This window comes from Camarhynchus parvulus, chromosome Z (assembly GCF_901933205.1).
Source record: "Camarhynchus parvulus chromosome Z, STF_HiC, whole genome shotgun sequence".
Taxonomy (NCBI): Eukaryota; Metazoa; Chordata; class Aves; order Passeriformes; family Thraupidae; genus Camarhynchus; species Camarhynchus parvulus.
The window spans coordinates 17,073,064-17,090,918 of record NC_044601.1 but is presented as its reverse complement, the minus strand read 5'-3'; the positions used below and the strand labels follow the sequence as shown (position 1 = coordinate 17,090,918).

The 17,855-nt window shown below is 42.7% G+C and overlaps 1 protein-coding gene across 4 annotated transcripts in view; it reads left to right on the top strand.

The window, feature by feature from the left end:
* Positions 1 to 17,855, top strand: part of PALM2AKAP2 (PALM2 and AKAP2 fusion) — a 270,694-nt gene that overhangs the window by 31,697 nt on the left and 221,142 nt on the right. For all 4 annotated transcript variants that reach the window (XM_030969381.1, XM_030969380.1, XM_030969383.1 and 1 more), the window contains exon 2: positions 17,091 to 17,171. In XM_030969381.1, the coding sequence (XP_030825241.1) occupies positions 17,091 to 17,171 (81 nt within the window). The remainder of the gene's footprint in view (positions 1 to 17,090; positions 17,172 to 17,855) is intronic.

Below are 17,855 nucleotides of genomic sequence, written 5' to 3'. Positions count from 1 at the left end.
CAGCTCTGACCAAGCTAGTTACAGGAAAACAAACAGGCATCTTCCAGTAAAATACATATTTGAGGCATAAACCCTGGCAACAGGATTAAAGTGTGATATGCATGAGAGTGGCCTGATCCCTTAATTGTCTCACGCAAACAGATTAAATTGTTGGTGGCAAACAGAAAGCATGCATTGCAGAGACCTTTGCCTCATACTGACTTGGATGTGGTCATTCTTGTGACATTAATATGAATAGACTGACTCACTATTTGTATCCCTGCCTAGAAGATGGTATCTTTATCAAAACATATCTCCAGTTCTCAGCAGAGTGCTCAAAAAGAGTAGAAGTGATAAATCAACAGCAGGAAGCAGACTCTATGGATCACCAGTTACTCCAGCCTATTTAATTACATTGGTTTCTAAAAATTAATAATGTGGGGAAGGACTCAGAAGAAATTATGCTTGGTTTTTTCTGGCTGTATTATATTTGTTAACATTAAACCTTACAATGCAAGGAACAGCATAGCATCGTGCAGCTCCCAAGGCAGACCAGAAGAGAAATCACGACTCCAGGAATCAGAATTTCTTTTAAACAAAATTTTAGGAGACCACATGTAGGCAGTGATTCCCCTTCATACTCAAATTCTCTGTGGTATTGATACCTCAGGATATTTTCCTTTGGCCATGCTGCTCTATGATGAAAAGATTTCATCATGGTCCTCAGCAGCTCTTCTCACTGTTTGCAACTTCCCAATACAAGAATAACTTGTGCAAAAAAGCAGAGAATCCTCAATCTCTTACTTCTTTGCCTTCAATGTGATGACAACCTGGCAATGTATTATCTAGAATTAAATGACCAGTTGTGCTGTGGGGTACACTCCTGCTCCAGGAAAGGAACACGGGATCTAGCTGTTGCTACCAGCTGTTATGCCAGAAAAATTTCCTGTAATTCATGCCTGAAACACTGGAGCAAAGGTGTGATTTATAAAAAATAATTCCTCTGGATTCTCCCTTGGCTATCTGCCATTGAAGTAGAAGTTCCTGAAGAAAAGGAGTAGATTATGGGGAGCAAACTATATATTCAGTGGGTGGCAAACAAGATTATATTGTGTTCCAGCTGCCTGTTACTCTTCTACATAGCTGTTAGAGACAAATTACTGACTTACTACATGCTTTGCAGAGTGATGATGAATAAGTACCTTTCCTTTATAAGTAAGGGCCTTGACAACCATGTCTAACAAGTTCTGGAGGAAGAGGTACTGTAAGGGAGCCTTTGGCAGAAAGAAATATACAAGGAAAAGTCTTGCTTTTTTTCATGCTTACCACAGTACAGAACAGAGAAAATCTGGAGCCTGGAGGCACCTGGTGAAAAAATGCTGGTTTCCTAGCCTTTGGTTGCAAATCTTCCTTCTATGACATTATCTTTAATTGTGGCATTTGGTGTTTTTTCCCTTCTTTTCACAAAAGAGCTTCATCAGTGGCGGTTTTGAGTGCTTTTGCTCACCAAAAGGGTGAGCAGGCTTATATAAGTCATAGAACCACAAACCAGATCTTGTGTAGAGATACCTCTAGAAGGAGCTCCTTGATACTATGATGCTTTCTATGACATCTGGCAAAAGTAGACTCAAATCTATTTTTTTCTTCAGACTCTTCAGGTGGTACAAGCTACATAGAAGACAGTTTGAGTTTGGATTGTTTGAAGGGTGGCAAGAGGTTGAGTGTCCTTCTTCCCATAAAACCCAGACACAGAAAATGTAGCCATCTTCAGACAAAACACTTTATCCTCTAGTGAAACCCAGCAGTTTGCCACTTCAGACATTAGAGTAATGAAAGAGCTTATAATATTACTGTTACCAGCACATCCTATCCCCCACTCATGCTCCTGGGAGTCTTATAATCATAGAGTCGTGGAATGGCTTGGGTTGGAAGGGACCTTACAGACCATCTCATCCCAACCACCGTGCCAGGGACACTTTTAACCAGAACAGGTTGCTTAGAGCCCTATCCAGCCTGACCTTGAACACTCCCAGGGATGGGACATGCAGTACTTCAAGACAACCTCTCACAGTAAAGTATTTCTTTCTAACATCTAATCTAAATCTACTGTCTTTTGGTTTGAAGCCATTCCCCCTTTCCTATCTCTACATGCTCTTGTCAAAAGCCCCTGTCTGTATTTCTTGTAGGGTCCCATCAGGTACTGGTGGGCTGAAATTAGGTCACCCTGCAGCCTCCTCTTTTGCAGGCTCAGCAATCCCAATTCCCTCAGCATTTTCCTATAGGAGAAGTGCTCCATCCATCTCAACATCTTGGTGGCCTCCTCTGGACAGAGTCTATCAGGTCCATGTCCTTCCTGTGCTGGGACCCCAAAGCTGGATGCAGGGTTCCAGGTGGAGCAGAATCCCCTCCCTCCCCTGCTGCCTACGTTGCTTTGGATGCAGCCCAGGACACGTTTGCCTTTCTGGGCTGTGAATGCCCGTGGCTGGGTCATGTCCAGCCTCTCACCCACCAGCACCCCCCAGTCCTTCTCACAGAGCTGCTCTCAATCCATTCATCCCCCAGCTTTTGTTGATATTGGGAGTTTCCTGACCCACAGGCAGAACTTTCAATGTGGTCTTGTTAAACCTCACAAGATTCCCATGGGCCCACTTTTTGAGCTTACCAAGGTCCCTCTGGATGGCATCCTGAACTCCAGGTGTCCATCTTGTAAGCTCTTGTAGGCTATCTGCTATGCAGAAAGGGGGCTTTACATGCTCTTCTGCAGGTCCCTGCAAAGACAAGTGACTCAGCTGTGTGCGGCACCATACCCAAGCCTGTAATTGTGTCCCATTTGGGCTCTGCAGGGGTCCAGTTTTTCAGGTTGCAGCCCAAACATTACGGTGAAAACATTTGTGTGGAAGATGTAAGTAGTTGAATGGAGGGCCAGTAGTTTTCTTTAAAAAGTGAAGAAAGGCTTAAAAAGCCAATATTAGCTTGGTTTGAAACAAATAAAAATAGGAGTTTTGGTTTTCACCTTACTCTGGAAAATTCCTTCACAAGCTAGGTGGGGACCTGTTGGCCCTTTACCTCTCTCCTTTTTCCTTTACTTCTAGGATAAAAAAGAGACACTACAATCACTCTATCAATGCAATACAGAATCTCTCACCACCTTTGCCAGTAACATATCCAGAAGTTACACGGCTCTGTTCATAAGCTGGCAGAGTTAGTTCTGCTAGGGCAGAGGCAGCATCACCTCAGAAACCTTTTTACTTCCAGATTTATTACGGAGAGATTATAGAGAATAGTTGTTGATATAGTTTAGCACAAGCATGGAGCAAATATTCTGTTGAATTCTCCCAATGTAACCTTACACTGTGGCATGAGAGACAGGTGCTTCAGTTTAAGTGGTGCATTGCATCACTTTAGGCCAATGTACTTAAGCATCTCTTGCCTTTTGAGCACTTTTCTTAAGATCTTTCCATATAAAAGGTCAGAGATCATGCTTCTGGATGCCTTCCAGGTAGAAGAGAGTCTACACTCCAGGGTGGTAGCGTACACTCCTTGGAACCTGCTGCTCTGCTGCAAGCTGTCATGGCTTCTATCATGGTTTCAACAGTGCAGCCAGCTTGGAAATTGAGACTTTTGTTTTTTCTACAAGCTCTTGCAGGAAATCAGAGTTTACAAACCATAACAACTTGCTGTATTTTTCACTTTAATCCAGTTGCTGAGTAAGGAGAAACATACATTTCACATAGACCTGAATTAAATAAGATCCTTCAACAGGTACACCTACAGCGCTGTGCACAGCAACGTGTTGAAGATTGCAGCAGATGATGACTATTCACTGACTATGTTGTCTGAATCCCTGGAGGTGACTTAGCTACCCATTTTAAAAAGACAAAGCTTTAAGGAAGTGTGCTAAGCCTTCTGAGACAGCCTCAGAGAAGGATCTGACCTTCCTTAAGGACATTCATGTGTGCAAAATTATGTGTTCTTCTACTGTGTCGGGATGGAGTGATGGTGGAAGGAAGAAGGAATATGACTTTTGAGAAGGGATGTGCCTGCAGTTGCATCGTCTCCCTCCTCTAGCTTCACAGAAGGAATTGCTGCAGAGATGCATTTTCAAGTTAACAGAAGAGCAAAACTGACAGAAATGCTCCATGGGGAAATGAGAAGGAATGGTTTCAATGTCTTTTGTTATAGAATAGTAAGGCCTCCTTTATGCAGAGGTCTGCAGAGCACCCAGATAAAGACAGAGGAGATGCACAGGAGTAGTTAAACAGGACCTGCATGACATCTTGTAGGTGTCATTCAGTAGAAGAGGCCACGTTACTCTGACTGGAGGAGGCAGGCAGGAAGAGGCAGGAATCAACCCACATCCCTGAAGCTTCTTCTGTTAGCTGCATGGTTTGGTTTTGGGTTTGTTTTTTTTTTTTGTACACTCATTGCTGTTTAATAAGCTGTTCAAATGGTTTACAGTTTCATAAACCTGTCAGGTGTGTTTGTCAGATAAGTGTGAAATTCCTCTGAACTATACAGGCTTTGCTATTTCAGATCTCCACAAACCATGAGCACCTGGGCAGACAAACCTGCACAAACTACACAGCAGGGCATATGGGTCACTGAGGTGACCTTCGAGCTGTGAACTCCCAGATACGCTTCTCAGCCGGGATGCAAATCACAGAAAAATGCAGGCAGTTTTCTGAAGGGGACAAACCTTTGATGGCACAGCAGAAATTTGCCATCTCTACACGGATTTGGGATCTGGAGCCAAGCATTGAGGCAGTGAGATCCAGGCTGTATTTTTCTGTTGCTCTGCCTAGGGTGCCCCCCATGAGTACAGCAGACTGACACTGTGTACTCCTCTGCATCCTGCCAGTGGCCTGCAGTCATGAGCATCCTACCTTGAGGATCTCCAGCTAATCTGCTCCTGGAGAGCAGTCAGACACTTGTCACAGGTTTGGTGTGCTTACCGGTTCCTCCTTACTTGATGTGACCAGATGGCGATGAAAAGCTGCATTGGGGGTCCTTTTGTATTGCCAGGATCAGGGTGGTCTTTGCCTTTGATGGTGAAGGGAGAAGGCCAGCAGATGATTTTGTTAGGCAATAAGTAGTGTAATGTCCCAGCTGTTCCCATTCACACAGAGAGTGTTGGGATGCCTGACCTAAAGGAATGACATAGCAGTAATTCCTCCCACATACTGCTAAGGTTCAGTGTTGAGGCGTGTGATCTTACACCTGTCAGATTAAATAAACTTTCCAGAAGTAAGCTGGAAATGAAGCCAGTTCTTTTATGTGTTACAAAGGCAAGATGCCAGGGTCGAGGCTGAGTAGGATTTTTATCATACCTGGATCACAGCATGCTTTTCGACCAAGCACATGAATGTATCTACTCTCCCAGCCATGATCAAGTTCTTCATTTATGGTCAATGGTGTCTCTGTGTTCTCTGTTGGAGTAATGTGACTCCCCTGACTGCCTGGAGAGGAGACAGAAATGGCATGTCCAACAGCTCCACCATTCTCTGTGATAGCCAGAGTTACCCCCTAAGTGAAGAGAGGCATTCGTGCCCTCTCAGACCTGTGTGGGTCTTCACGAGGTGCAAATGTGTAAGATCTCCAGAGCAGGTCAAAAGGCAAGAGGAACCCAACCCTCTGCTTCAGGAAGAAAGGAAAACTTAGCCAGAATGGTGGTTTGTGAACTGGTGTGTTGTCTCATTAGCATCACCAGTTTGGAAGGGTACTGGCAGATAGAAGGTGTCAAGTCTCAGACTTTGAATTGTATCACACTGTGCTTGTAAGGGAAGTTCTGTCCCTCTTTCCTTTCTCTGTAAAACCATGCATGAATGTAGAATTATATTCTTCCTGAATATAAAAGTTAGGACTGAAAGTATTTGTGACACCAACAACTGCCACATATGTTAGCAGGTATCTGAGCAGCAGACGATGTAAGTATCCTTAGCTAACAACCTGGATTGGACAAACGCTTAAAGATAGGGGTTTGAGCTAATAATTTTATCTTACAATGAGAAGTGCTTTTCAGCAGCAGAGGATCCCTGCACAGTACAACTGCCAAGCATAGCCCTGTGACACGAGGAGATCGAGGAGATCGGGTGGGATGCCACATAGGTCAGTGCTGAAAGCCTCGGGGCCAGCAGGCAAGCTGCCACACGCAAGGCAAAGGGAAGAAGCCTCAGTAAGAATATTTTGATGAGAGGCACTGAGACTCTGAAACAATTTGCTAATCCAGCCAGAATGTAAGGACTAAAACACAAAGCCCAGCTCTCTGTATTAATTCCTCCATTTGGGTCTTTTCTACCAGTGCTTTGAAAATAGCAAGCAAAAAGCTGGATATCATTCAAGTACCAGAATTAGCACTGGTAGCCCTGTGGATCCTGGCCATTGCTCTGTGCTAACCAGACAGACCAGTTTGTTCCCTTTCCATTTTGGTAGAAAATCCAATTTCCTCTCCCCACTTCATATGCTATGTCTTGGGGAAGTTTTATATTTCTTGAGGTGAACATGCCTGTCATATCTGCAGTTAAAATGCATAAAGAGGGAAAACAAATTCTACTGAAATCCCAGTCTTGGTAATTCTAATCTAAATTCTTACCAAGTGAAAAATAATGCACAGAGATCCTCACCAGACATTTGCTTAGGGGGAAACCAGCATAAGCAATCATAGCTTCAGCTTGGATGCCTTAAAATCTTTGTGATCTATTTTTCATTTCTAGATAAACCTTGTATAGGTATTTCTCTGTATATTTAACTGTGATCAGAGGTGTTTCCACCTTTACAGTGAGGCTTTACAACACCCTCACTGGCAGTATAAAGAGGTATTTAAGGAGTGTATGGGGCATGAGGGTAAACAAGAGACTTTTATTTGAAGCTGTGGAAATGCGATTAAATTATGCCCACAGACCAAATCCTGGCTTTCTTCTTTTCAGCAGCAGACAGTGAAAGACATTGAATGGCATGGATTTTAAACCAAAGCCAGTTAGTAGCAACATGAGAGTAGGGAAAGTTAATGAACTGATTTTCTACAAATAGTCTACTCATGCTAAAGAAACTCCCTATTGTACACTTTTGTGAATGAGAATGTAAAGTCTGCTTAACATTCCTTACCCCAAATACATTTTTAAGAAAAATACAGAGAAAAAATACTTGATTAAAAAGTAGCTTTTTTGAGAGCTTTGCTGGTTGTCTAGAGAAAATAGAAGTTTTAGATTTTCTTCTGTGCAACATAATCTAGAAAATTCACCTTATTTTTAGGAAGAAAGGCAATTTGCTAGATGAAGACAGAATTTTTCATCTAGCTCAGGCTGCAGTAGGAGAAGGTCAGTGCTAGAAAGCTATATGTATCATCTTGGAGGTTAGCTGTAGTAGGCACTAGGTAATGAGGTGTAGTTGCTTGTCATTTATAACTGCTATTAAGGATTATCCAGGATAATGGATAAATCATTTCATGATTCATACTAACAGGCTCTATACAGTTTTTTGAGCACTTTCCAGAAATAATTGATGTTGCAGAGAAGGTTGCTTCTGTACTTAGGTAACCTGGAGCTCTTACGCATTTTCAGGGTTAGTGTAAAAACTTCAAGGTTCTGGAAGACGTGCTGATGGAATTAATAGAGGGTGGGAATCTGACATTTATATGGTAACTGTTTGCTTCATTGTCACATCTCACAGAAAGGATCCTCAGACCCCAATGACCCTGGTCACCTCCCAGCAACCACTAAAGAGCCTCACGCTCACAATCCAATTGTAAATGCATAGGAAAGTGAGACTTTTTTTGCTGTCATCAACTGAAGGGAAGCAGTATCTGTGGGTGTCAGCCCATGTTCACTTCAGAAATGGGAGGAAAGAAGGGAAGTTCACTAAAACTTTTCATACTTCAAGGATTCATTGTGGTGGTGGCCCAGTCAAAAATGCCCATGGATTGCATTAGACCTGAAGCTGCTTCCACTGACCCAGTAGCATTCAGTGAAAGGAAGATTGGCGTATAATATCTGAGTTGCACGAAAATGGGTATTACTGGTCCATCAAAGTGGGGATTTCCCTAGGGGATACCAGAGGAACCATATTTTGTCCTCAAATAATTTTACTTCACCATCTCAATGAGACATTTTTCCATTACGTCCCCTTTCAAAATTGCTAATGAGGAAATTTTTGAAAAGGAAATTCCTTCCCGTGTTCATCAGTTTTTGGTAAGGGCTGTTATTCTGGGAGCAGTGCCATCCTTTCATTTGTTGTTTGAGATGCATGGAGATTTTAATTAAGCAGTCATTGTCTGTGTGCGTCGTGGTGGTTGCCTTCAGCGACCAGAGAGCTATAATTACAAGCACACAGAGCAGGTGAAATTTTTGCTGCAGCCCTTTAGAGATTTGTGGGAATTGCTGTCTTCACCAAAGATGATCCCTTCTCCTCCTGGACTCGGATAGTCTCAGTTGTGACATTGGCAGTGGGTTTGTGGCAGTCAGGAAATGTTGATCATTCAGAAGCCCTGAACTGCAGTTAATGTTACAGGGTTACAAACCCCTCCTCTGATATCCCAAACAGACCAGTTGATTATTTCAGGTCTCCTGCTTGAACACTGTGTTAAGGGCAGTATGCATGTGGAAGCAGAGCTATTCTGTTTGCTTTAGCAGGTCAGCACAGGAGAACCCCATCCTTTGATATAGTGCAAGAGCAGCCTAACTCTTAGATGAAACAGACCAAATAAATTTTACAAGAGCCGTTATTCTGCATGCAGGTGACAAAAATCATCAATAAAGGGGGCTGCAGACCAGAAATATTGATTCCTTTACAGGGAGAGCATTCAGGTTGGTTTCTGGAACCTGTATCTCTTTACCTCTCTCAAACCACCCTTGCCTTATGCATAAGCAAGTAACTTCTCTGACCCTCACTAGTAGGGAAAAGAGATGCAAAGTTTCAGTGACAGCCAATGTATTCGTACCTTAGAACACATTATTTCTTCACCTTGAGTGTCACCTTATTGCAAGTAATTCTGACTTACCTTTAGCAGGGGCCTGTTCAATATATGAAAAACAAAGCATTTCCCTAACTTCCAGGTTCTTCTAGTTACTCTGTTACCTGGTTCTGACTCAGGGAATTAAGTTTATTCTGTTTCCCATACAAACATGCCAAGTCATTTCGTGTGTGCTGTGGCAAGCTGTCTGGGTAATGAGAGTCAACCCTTGTGACAATAATCTCTATTTTATACCAGTTTCACAAGAGAGGAGGTGGAGGGCATAGCTGATCATGAATTGTTCACCTTGTCTGAAATCTCAGCTTTTCTTCCTGCTGTTATACAACTGTGGAAAGAGCAGGCATTGAGGAAGGGAGCTAAACCCAGCCCTTACCTTTTATGTGGATTTCATTTGCTCCCCTGAGGCATTTTATCTGCTGCATCTGTGCAACTGGGAACTCCTGTTGTTCATTCCTCGATAACCCATCTGTTTCTTGCTTGGAGTAATGGAAATGGACACAGCTTTATCATAAAATATGTGGGTTTGTGGAAGATAACGAAAATCATTGCAGCAGCAGGCTGTATCCTGCTATCCCTGCATCCCATCTAGAACTCTCCAACATACAACTTGCTTCAATTAGGTATCAAGGAGGTCCAGTAAGGTGGGCTACCAAGGTCTTAGACACCGAGGACACTTGAAATAATGACTCTGTGTTTTCAGAAATAAGCCTTCTGCACAGGAGAAGTGTGACTGAAGGAGGGTGTCAGTCTTTTAGATGCTACATAGAAGCAGAGAGTGCAGTTCTCTTAAGTTCAGAAGCTGTATTCCAGTATCCATGTGCGGGGAAGCTGTCCCTCGCTCATGTTTCAAGCTAAACAAAGCTTAGGGAGGTGGCCATGGGATTTCAGGGAACTGGGGCAGAGAGGGTCTTGCAGGAAAATGCCTAAGGGAGTTGTTGATTATGTAGTAGCAGAGAAAAAATGGATCTCAAGACAAGCATAGGCTTGATTCTGCTTGGAGCATAGTAGGAAAGGAGCTGCAGGAAGAGTAATTTCCAGTAACTGGAAACAACATATATTTTTCCCAGTGCTCAAAACAGGACAAACCAGACAAGCCCCCAGCTCGCAATTACAGAGTCTGCATGGCTACCTGTAACAACAGGATTTTCACCAAGAATAGTCATGCAAGACAATTGGCAGCAAGTAGTGAAAGTGGGCATTGCATTGATGATCAAAAAGGAGCAGGCATCTTGCCACCATCCTTGGAGGTGTGTTTATTCTGATGTAAGAGTGTCTCTGCTTCAGTTCTGCCTGTTCTGGTGCTGTGATTTGTGCTGCCTGCTGTTCACAACAGCAGGTAACATTCACAACTGGAGCCTGCAAAGTGCTGCCAGTACTGGGCTGTATCATTGCAACTGCCAGGGATGGTTGGTCTCAGGAGAGTTTCCTGCTTTCAGGCACAAGTGGAAAATAAAGGGGTGACCTGGCATGAATGAAGGGGGGGTGGGGGGGAACAGAAGAGAAAAAGAAAAAGAAGAGAGAAAAGTGGCCTGTCTCTCTCAATGTTTTCTTTCCTGTGAACCATTGCTCTGAACAGCAAAAGAGGAAACAAATATAGAGATTTGATTTCACTTATGGGAGACATGTAGTCACCACAGTGAAAATGGTGACCACTACCACCCTGTGAAAGTTTCAGTTTCCCTGAGGAATGGATTTTTGGGATTATGACAACTGTGAATTGAAATTTTTTACAGAACCCAGAGTGTTCTGCCAAAATTCTGTGTGTCTCTGAAATGGCAACAGAAAAATGAGAGATCAGGAGCTCTTTTGCTTGGGTTTTTTTTTTTTTCTTCCTCACTTCCTGTCCTAAAAATATCTGTTTTAAATACAGGGGGAATAATATCTACCAACTGGACGGAGCAAAGCAAATAGTCACTTCCTGAAGAAATAATGTAATTTTTGATGACAGTTTTTTGTAACTGTTTTCCTTGCTTTGAAGCAGACTAGTTCTCCTCCAGTTGTGCCATTTTTGGGTGCATTTATTTTGCATTGTCAGAAAAGACAAACATTTTCACAACATTTGTATTGTCACAACCTCTGTGTCAAGCTGGACACTTGCTTGGCATGCAGGATGATTTTAATGGGAAGCCTCTGAAACTACTTATGATAGCCCCTCCAGTGATGTGCCACCCTTCTCCTCGAGGCTCACATGACCTCTGTTGGATTTCTGTTGAGTTGGGGATATTTTCTTTTATCCCAGCATGTTCTTTTGGATACTTGTACCATGAGCCTTAGCCTGACATCAGTTTTAGGCATGTATTTTCACAGTGAGGTCAATCAAATAGTGCTTAGCTTCCGTGCTGCTTCATGGTGTGCTTTCTCCACAGGGCTGAGTTGGCTTTAAAGCAAAGAAATCAGATCATTCTGCTGGTGCAAGTAGATCAAGGGCTTTACCAGCTCTTTACTGCCCCAAAGATTGGTAGAGGTGCATGTTTCTCCACAGATAGTTATGGCCTGGAGGGCTGAGTAATCTCTGTATCACTTCCCACACTCTGCAGTCAGATTTATAAACAAGAACAAAAATTATTTTGTAATGGAAAAATGAAGTATTCTTTGACTGCAGTATTACAGGGATTAATTTTGGTATAACTTGTTTTCTTCAAGATCTTATACTTGCTTTGGATTTGAGTTTTTTGTAATTGGTGGCACTGGTTTGTGGTTGTTGGAGTTGTTTTGACTGGAAGAGTTTGACAAGTGTGATACTAAACTCTAGGTTGTTTTGATCAACATACCACACTATTCAAACAAAAAAGTCAGTGGTTGTTAAGATTAACAATGAAAGAAAGACAAAAGCATACAAAAATTTAGCAGAAGACCTTAAAATCACATGTGGTTCAGGGGCTTCCTGAACCAAATGTATTTTAGTTTCTGTAGTAACTGTCTTCACAATATTCCTTCTCTTTGACTGTCCCCAGGCATCCCTGGGACATCCATCACATTCTAGAACCCACAGCATCCTGAGGCATGGATTTCCACAGCAGACCATTGCATTGGCTTCAAACCTGCCCCATCCCATTTCACTTGATGGCCCTTTTTTCCTTTCTGTGGAAAACAGAGTGAGCAGAGATGTCTCCTGGCTATTTCCATGATTTTACAGATATCTATTTGATCTTCCCAATGCCTCTTGCTCTTCCAAATGCAAGGATTCTTACTGAGTATCTAATATATTTTGTTTTTAGCAGTAAGAAGATGCCACTGACCAATTTTAGTGCTAAGAATTTAATCCTTTCCAAATCTAGTTTCTTGGAAATAAATTTATTATAAATTAAAATAAATCAATAATACATGTTGCAGATCCATGTATGAATGCCTGAATACAAATCTCATTTTTCCACAACATGAGTCACCTTCGTGTTTGACCTATGTTCTTTTCCCATCCTGTAGATCTTAGTGGGAAAAAAAAGTATTTTAGCTTTCTCCTTTTCCTTGTAATTTGGTGAAGTGACAGATGCAAATGTTAAATCCTGTTTTGCTCATTAATATCTCAAATATTCAGAGTCCCTTGAGACTATGTCCCAAATGGAACTCCTCTACCATTTTGGAAAGGTAACTATCTGTGACAACTATCTGTAATCTTAAAAAAGCAGCACACCTCAGAAGGACACATGTTTTCCTTTAAACATGCCACAATCACAATAAAACTAGTTCCAGTCTTTTCCACCTCTTTTCAATCCAGTTTCTGGAGTAAACTTTTTTGTTTAAAGCAAGCATTTTATTTTCTTGGTGCCAGGACCCTTAGAAATTTGTAATTTAGCAGCAATACTTGGAAAAAGGTTTTCTGTAAGTAGATGAACAAAGTAATGAGGAAGATATATTGGCTTACTCGTAGGAAAGTGCCTTAACAAATGCTCAAGTTAAGCATGTGCGTCCAATCCCACATTTTCAGTAAAGTACTGAATTAGAGGACTGTTTAAGTGGAGGATGACATGATGTCTAAAATCCTTGACATGATGGGTTTGGTAGGATTTTTGTCATCCAGTCCAGTCTTCTACTGTTCCAAAACCTGCTTACATAAACCAGGTACACATATAGTTCCAACCTGCAGTGTCTGGGATAAACCTAAATGCAATGTGATATAGTGACCTGAAGGCGGAATGCCCTGAGAGATGGTTTGCACAATCTTGGGGGGGGGGGGGAAGAGTACTTTTGTTTTCATATTTCTCAGCCATAACTTGTACAAAATCAGAGGGTAAAGGCGTACACACTCAGGCTGTCTGAATGCCAGTGAAATGGAAACGTGAGCAATATTCCAATTTAACTCCACAGAAATCCACTAGTTAGTAAGTAGTTCAAGTATTTTAGTGCCTGCTGTTGCTGCCTACAGGGAAAATACTCTAAGTGCTTTCCCTTTCTCAAAAAGAAAAGGAGTTTTCATCTATCTTTTATAAGGCTTTCTTGTCACATCCATTATACAGCATGACACAACCAGCCAAAGGATCTATTGTGGTGGTTTCTGTTACATGTTTTAGTGGTAAGGTTTTTGTGGATGGTAGAATGCATACATATATACATGTGTGTATATATATATGTATATATATGTGTGTGTATGTGTGCATACAAACTTATATATAAACATATGTGTATATATATGGAGGCACTTATCAATCTAGATGACTTAGCAGTGAAGATTTGTGTCCCTTATGCTGGCCTATGAAGTGTCAAATGTGGGGTGTTAATGCCTACATATATGAAATCAAATATTTTTCACCTGGCCAGTTTGACATAAAAGGGCAGAATTATCCTTATTGTAAGAATATTTGGCCATTACTGGGGCAGCTTTTAGAACTACTTTATTCTGGTCCATGTCTGAGGACAAAACAGAAAACAAATTCTGGTTTTCAGACTCCATGCATGCTGTTAATATCACAGAATGAAAAAAAAGGCAAGAAATGTCCCTGAATAATATTGGAGTTTTAAGCCCATAACCATCTAATACCCTATTCACTTGAAGCATGGAAAGGGCTAATGCAGACTGGAGGATAGGAGTGATGATCCACAGATCACAGTTCTATATCAGAAGGATTTTTAAAGGTGCACAAAAATTGTGTATGCCTGCATGTGCATAAATGAAAACTTCTTCTGTGTGTGGAGACCAGTGAGATGTCAAGGTTTGTGACATTTTAGTTACTGGAAATTCTAATTTTCCTACTCTTTAACAACTTCAGCAGATCTGTTTGAGCAAGAGGAGGGCCAACAGGATGATTAGAGGGATGGAGCACCTCTCCTAGGAAAAGTCTAAGAGAATTGGGATTTCTCGGCTTGAAAAAGAGAAGGCGTGACCTGATTGCGGCCTACCCATACCTGAAGGGACCCTACAAGAAACATGGAGAGGGACTTTTGACAAGAGCATGTAGAGACAGAACAAGGGGAAATGGCTTCAAAGTGAAAGAAAGTAGCTTTAGATTAAATGTTAGGAAGAAATTCTTTACTATGAGGGTGATGTGGTACTAGAACAGGTTGCCTGAAAGTTTTGGTTGCCCTGGGAGTGTCCAAGGTCAGGCTGGATGGGGCCCTGAGCGACAGGTTTTGGTGAAAGGTGACCCTTGGCAGGTTGGTTGGAACAAGATGGTCTTTTAGGTCCCTTCCAACACAGACCATTCCATGATTCTAGGATTCTATTCTGTGAGGATATATTTGTTCAGCAGTAGTCTTACATATTGCAGACAATGGGGACTGTGTGTGTAAAGGAAGATATACATGAATAATCAGCATGTAAGAGTGTGCAAAACATTACAGAACAGCTTAGTGTATGCAACATTTAGCTACTCTGCTTCTTCTGGCTTCATTACTCCAGCCCTTCCACCACCATTCTGGCGTCTAGTTCTTTGGCAGAAGTGGTCCAGGCAGTTTTCTACCTCTATGTTTTGCTTTGTTTTTAGTGAGCTTGACATTAACTAATAATTTTTTAAAAGTTTCCTGATGTTCCTTGTAAATGTAATGTTTTCCTCCCAAAGTGCCTTGTTTGATGTCCAGCATAAGGATGATTAATTCTGCAAAGGCAGAATCTTATCATACACTCTTAAGGATGAGGCATGAAGGCTTGTGTCTTGGTTTGGAAAGACAGGAGTCTGCTAAGGAAGGCAGGAGCCTCCCCTGAAATGGAGAATGTAAACCCTCCCCACCCCTCCGAATTGCTATAATTTTAAATTAAGGGGCTCTCAGGCAAAACATATGGGAGCAGGAAATAACAGTTCTTTAATAGGGAGGAAAAAAAATAAAATAAACAATGCACTCCACTAGAACAACACTGACAGAGTCAGAACCCAACCTGACACGCTGTTGGTCAGGGTGTTGGTGGCAGTCCGATTGAAAATGTGGCTGCAGTCCTCCTGAAGTGTCAGGTGTGGTTCTGTTGGAGCAAGGGGGTTCTGTAGAGAAGGATGTAGTCTTCCTCTGAAGATCCAGGAGGAAAAGGCACCTGCTGTTCCTCTGGGGAATCTGGTGGAGAAAAGGTGTGTTGGAGTGTCAGAATCTCGGAGTGCATCGGGGTGGCAGTGCTTGGCTCCTCCCTCTGGGCGGAGCATCTCACAATGGGATGTTATAGTTCTTATCAGTCATGCACTGATATTCAATAGTCTGTTATCAGCGGAGGTCCCCTCCCGAGGAAGGTGTGAATGTGGTCATTCAAAGAGAGAGATGAGGCAAACTGCTCACTTGACAAGGTAATCAGCCGTACAGATGGTAATGGAAAATATCTTGCATGCAATCTTCAACAGCTTGAAATCCCTGGAAAGCAGAGAATTCCCAGAGCATCAGTGGGGCACCTAGAAATAAGTAAGAAAAACTATTTTGTGGATTTAAGGAATCCCCAAATGTCTTCAAACCCAACCTTACAGCTACTGAAACGTTTAAATAACCAAAAGATGGGTTTGCAGATAAGAAATAAAAACCACTGTTCTGTTAAAAACAGAGGCTGACTGCCTTCATTTATTATTCAGTATTTCTGTCTTGGCTACAAAATCTAAAATGAGAAAAGACCTTGAGGAGAGGGAACCTCATCCAGGATGGGGATGGATGGATGGATGGGATGGGATGGGATGGGATGGGATGGGATGGGATGGGATGGGATGGATTGGATGGATGGATGGATGGATGGATGGATGGATGGATGGATGGATGGATGGATGGATGGATGGATGGATGGATGGATGGATGGATGGATGGATGGATGGATGGATGGATGGATGGATGGATGGATGGATGAGGAGAAATGCTCCCAAGAAGGTGCAGAAGGCTGAAAAAAGCAGCGAGTTTACCTGCTTAAGAGGAAGGTGTTGCGGGGGGAAAAGCAGATCATTCTCCTCTTGAAACACCTGAGAGAGTCTGCTGCTTGCTGAAGGGGACAGCTGGGCACAGGCGAGTGGCAATGAATGGGGCTGTGACAGCTCAGCTGTGGAAAGGACTCTGCTGTCCTTGGCACCACTTGGTCACTGCAGCTTCAGGGACCTGGTAAGGGCCAGCTGCTGGCATGTGCTGGTGACTTGAATGTTAAACACAGACAGCTGGAAGTTACCAATCCCATTTACTTTGTATGTAAATCCCATGCAATCTTGCTGAAACGTCTTCCCCCCATTGAGCCTAGGGAAAGCCTTACCACCAACCCTGCTGGGGAAAAATATGGTCTGCAGACTGCTCTCTTCCTCCATGATGCTACCCCTGCTTTTGTGACATCTTGCTGTCACACGAGTGCACCCCACTATCCATGGTTTTGGCCCCAGCATGTCAAATGGAAAATCACATCTTTGTCCCTTTAACTTCTCTCTTAGCTGTTATGCCTGTTTTCTCCCCTCCTCTGGGACTGTGCACTGTTGCTGCTCCGGCTGCTGGGAACAAGCAAGGAGAATTTCTCCTACTGGCAAGTAACCAGGCAGTCTGGGGCTGGCGTCTTCCCAGGACGCTGCTGTTTGCATACCAGCAGGCAGAGGAGCAGGTGAAATGGGACTGATGACATCTGTACAGATGTGTTTGACTGCTTACATGCTGTTACGAATCTGCTACACTTAAAACCTCCGTTTCTCTGACGAGATATCTCTCCCTCTCTCTCTCTCTTTCTTCCCCCCTCTCTCCCTCTCTCTCTCTCTCTTTCTCTCAAAATTATTTTTCCAAGGAGAAAAGGAAAAGACAGACAGAAATAGAAGGCAAGAGACAACAGCTTGAGGACCAGATACTTCAGCTGCAGCATTTCAAGGTAAGGGACTGATGCCAGAAATGATGGATTGACTAAATCTGTTCATTATTAGACATGCAGATCACACGTCTGAAAGCTGGGGAAAGCCCACTCTGACATGAAGCAGCTTTCACTGCCGGAGCCTATCTCTTGCAGTGATCATGACCTGCCTGCTTTTCATTCCGTGTGTTTCATGCACAGGACCATGTTGTTTAAACGGTTTAGGGGCATGGAGTCGGGAGGGTGTGAGTGCAGGCAGCACAACAGTGCTGTCATTATTAAATGCTGTTATTTATTATCCATAATGATGAGACACCAATCGCTGTGGCTTGGGTGTGCACTGCATGGCTTCAGCCAGCACTTTCTGCCTGCAGAGCTGCGTTGGATTTCTCTGGTGCCTGTTGTTAGGTTTTGTGTGTGTGCACTGCAGAAGGAGTGTTAGTTAGCATGCATCTGTGTATGCGTGGAAAGATTTCATTGTAGGATGAAGTTATTAGGTGTGCATGGCATAATAAAATGGGCATGTATGTACATGCAGGGAAGGTGTTGATGCATATGTGTGTATTTACATGGAGAGGCGCCTTGATATTTAACAGGGTGCCGAGCAATCCCAGTCCCTGTTGGTCTCCATGACAGCTGCAGATAGCATCATTTGAAAGCCATCCTTGCGGTTTCTATTGCTTATCCCTCCTGCCAGGAGCATAT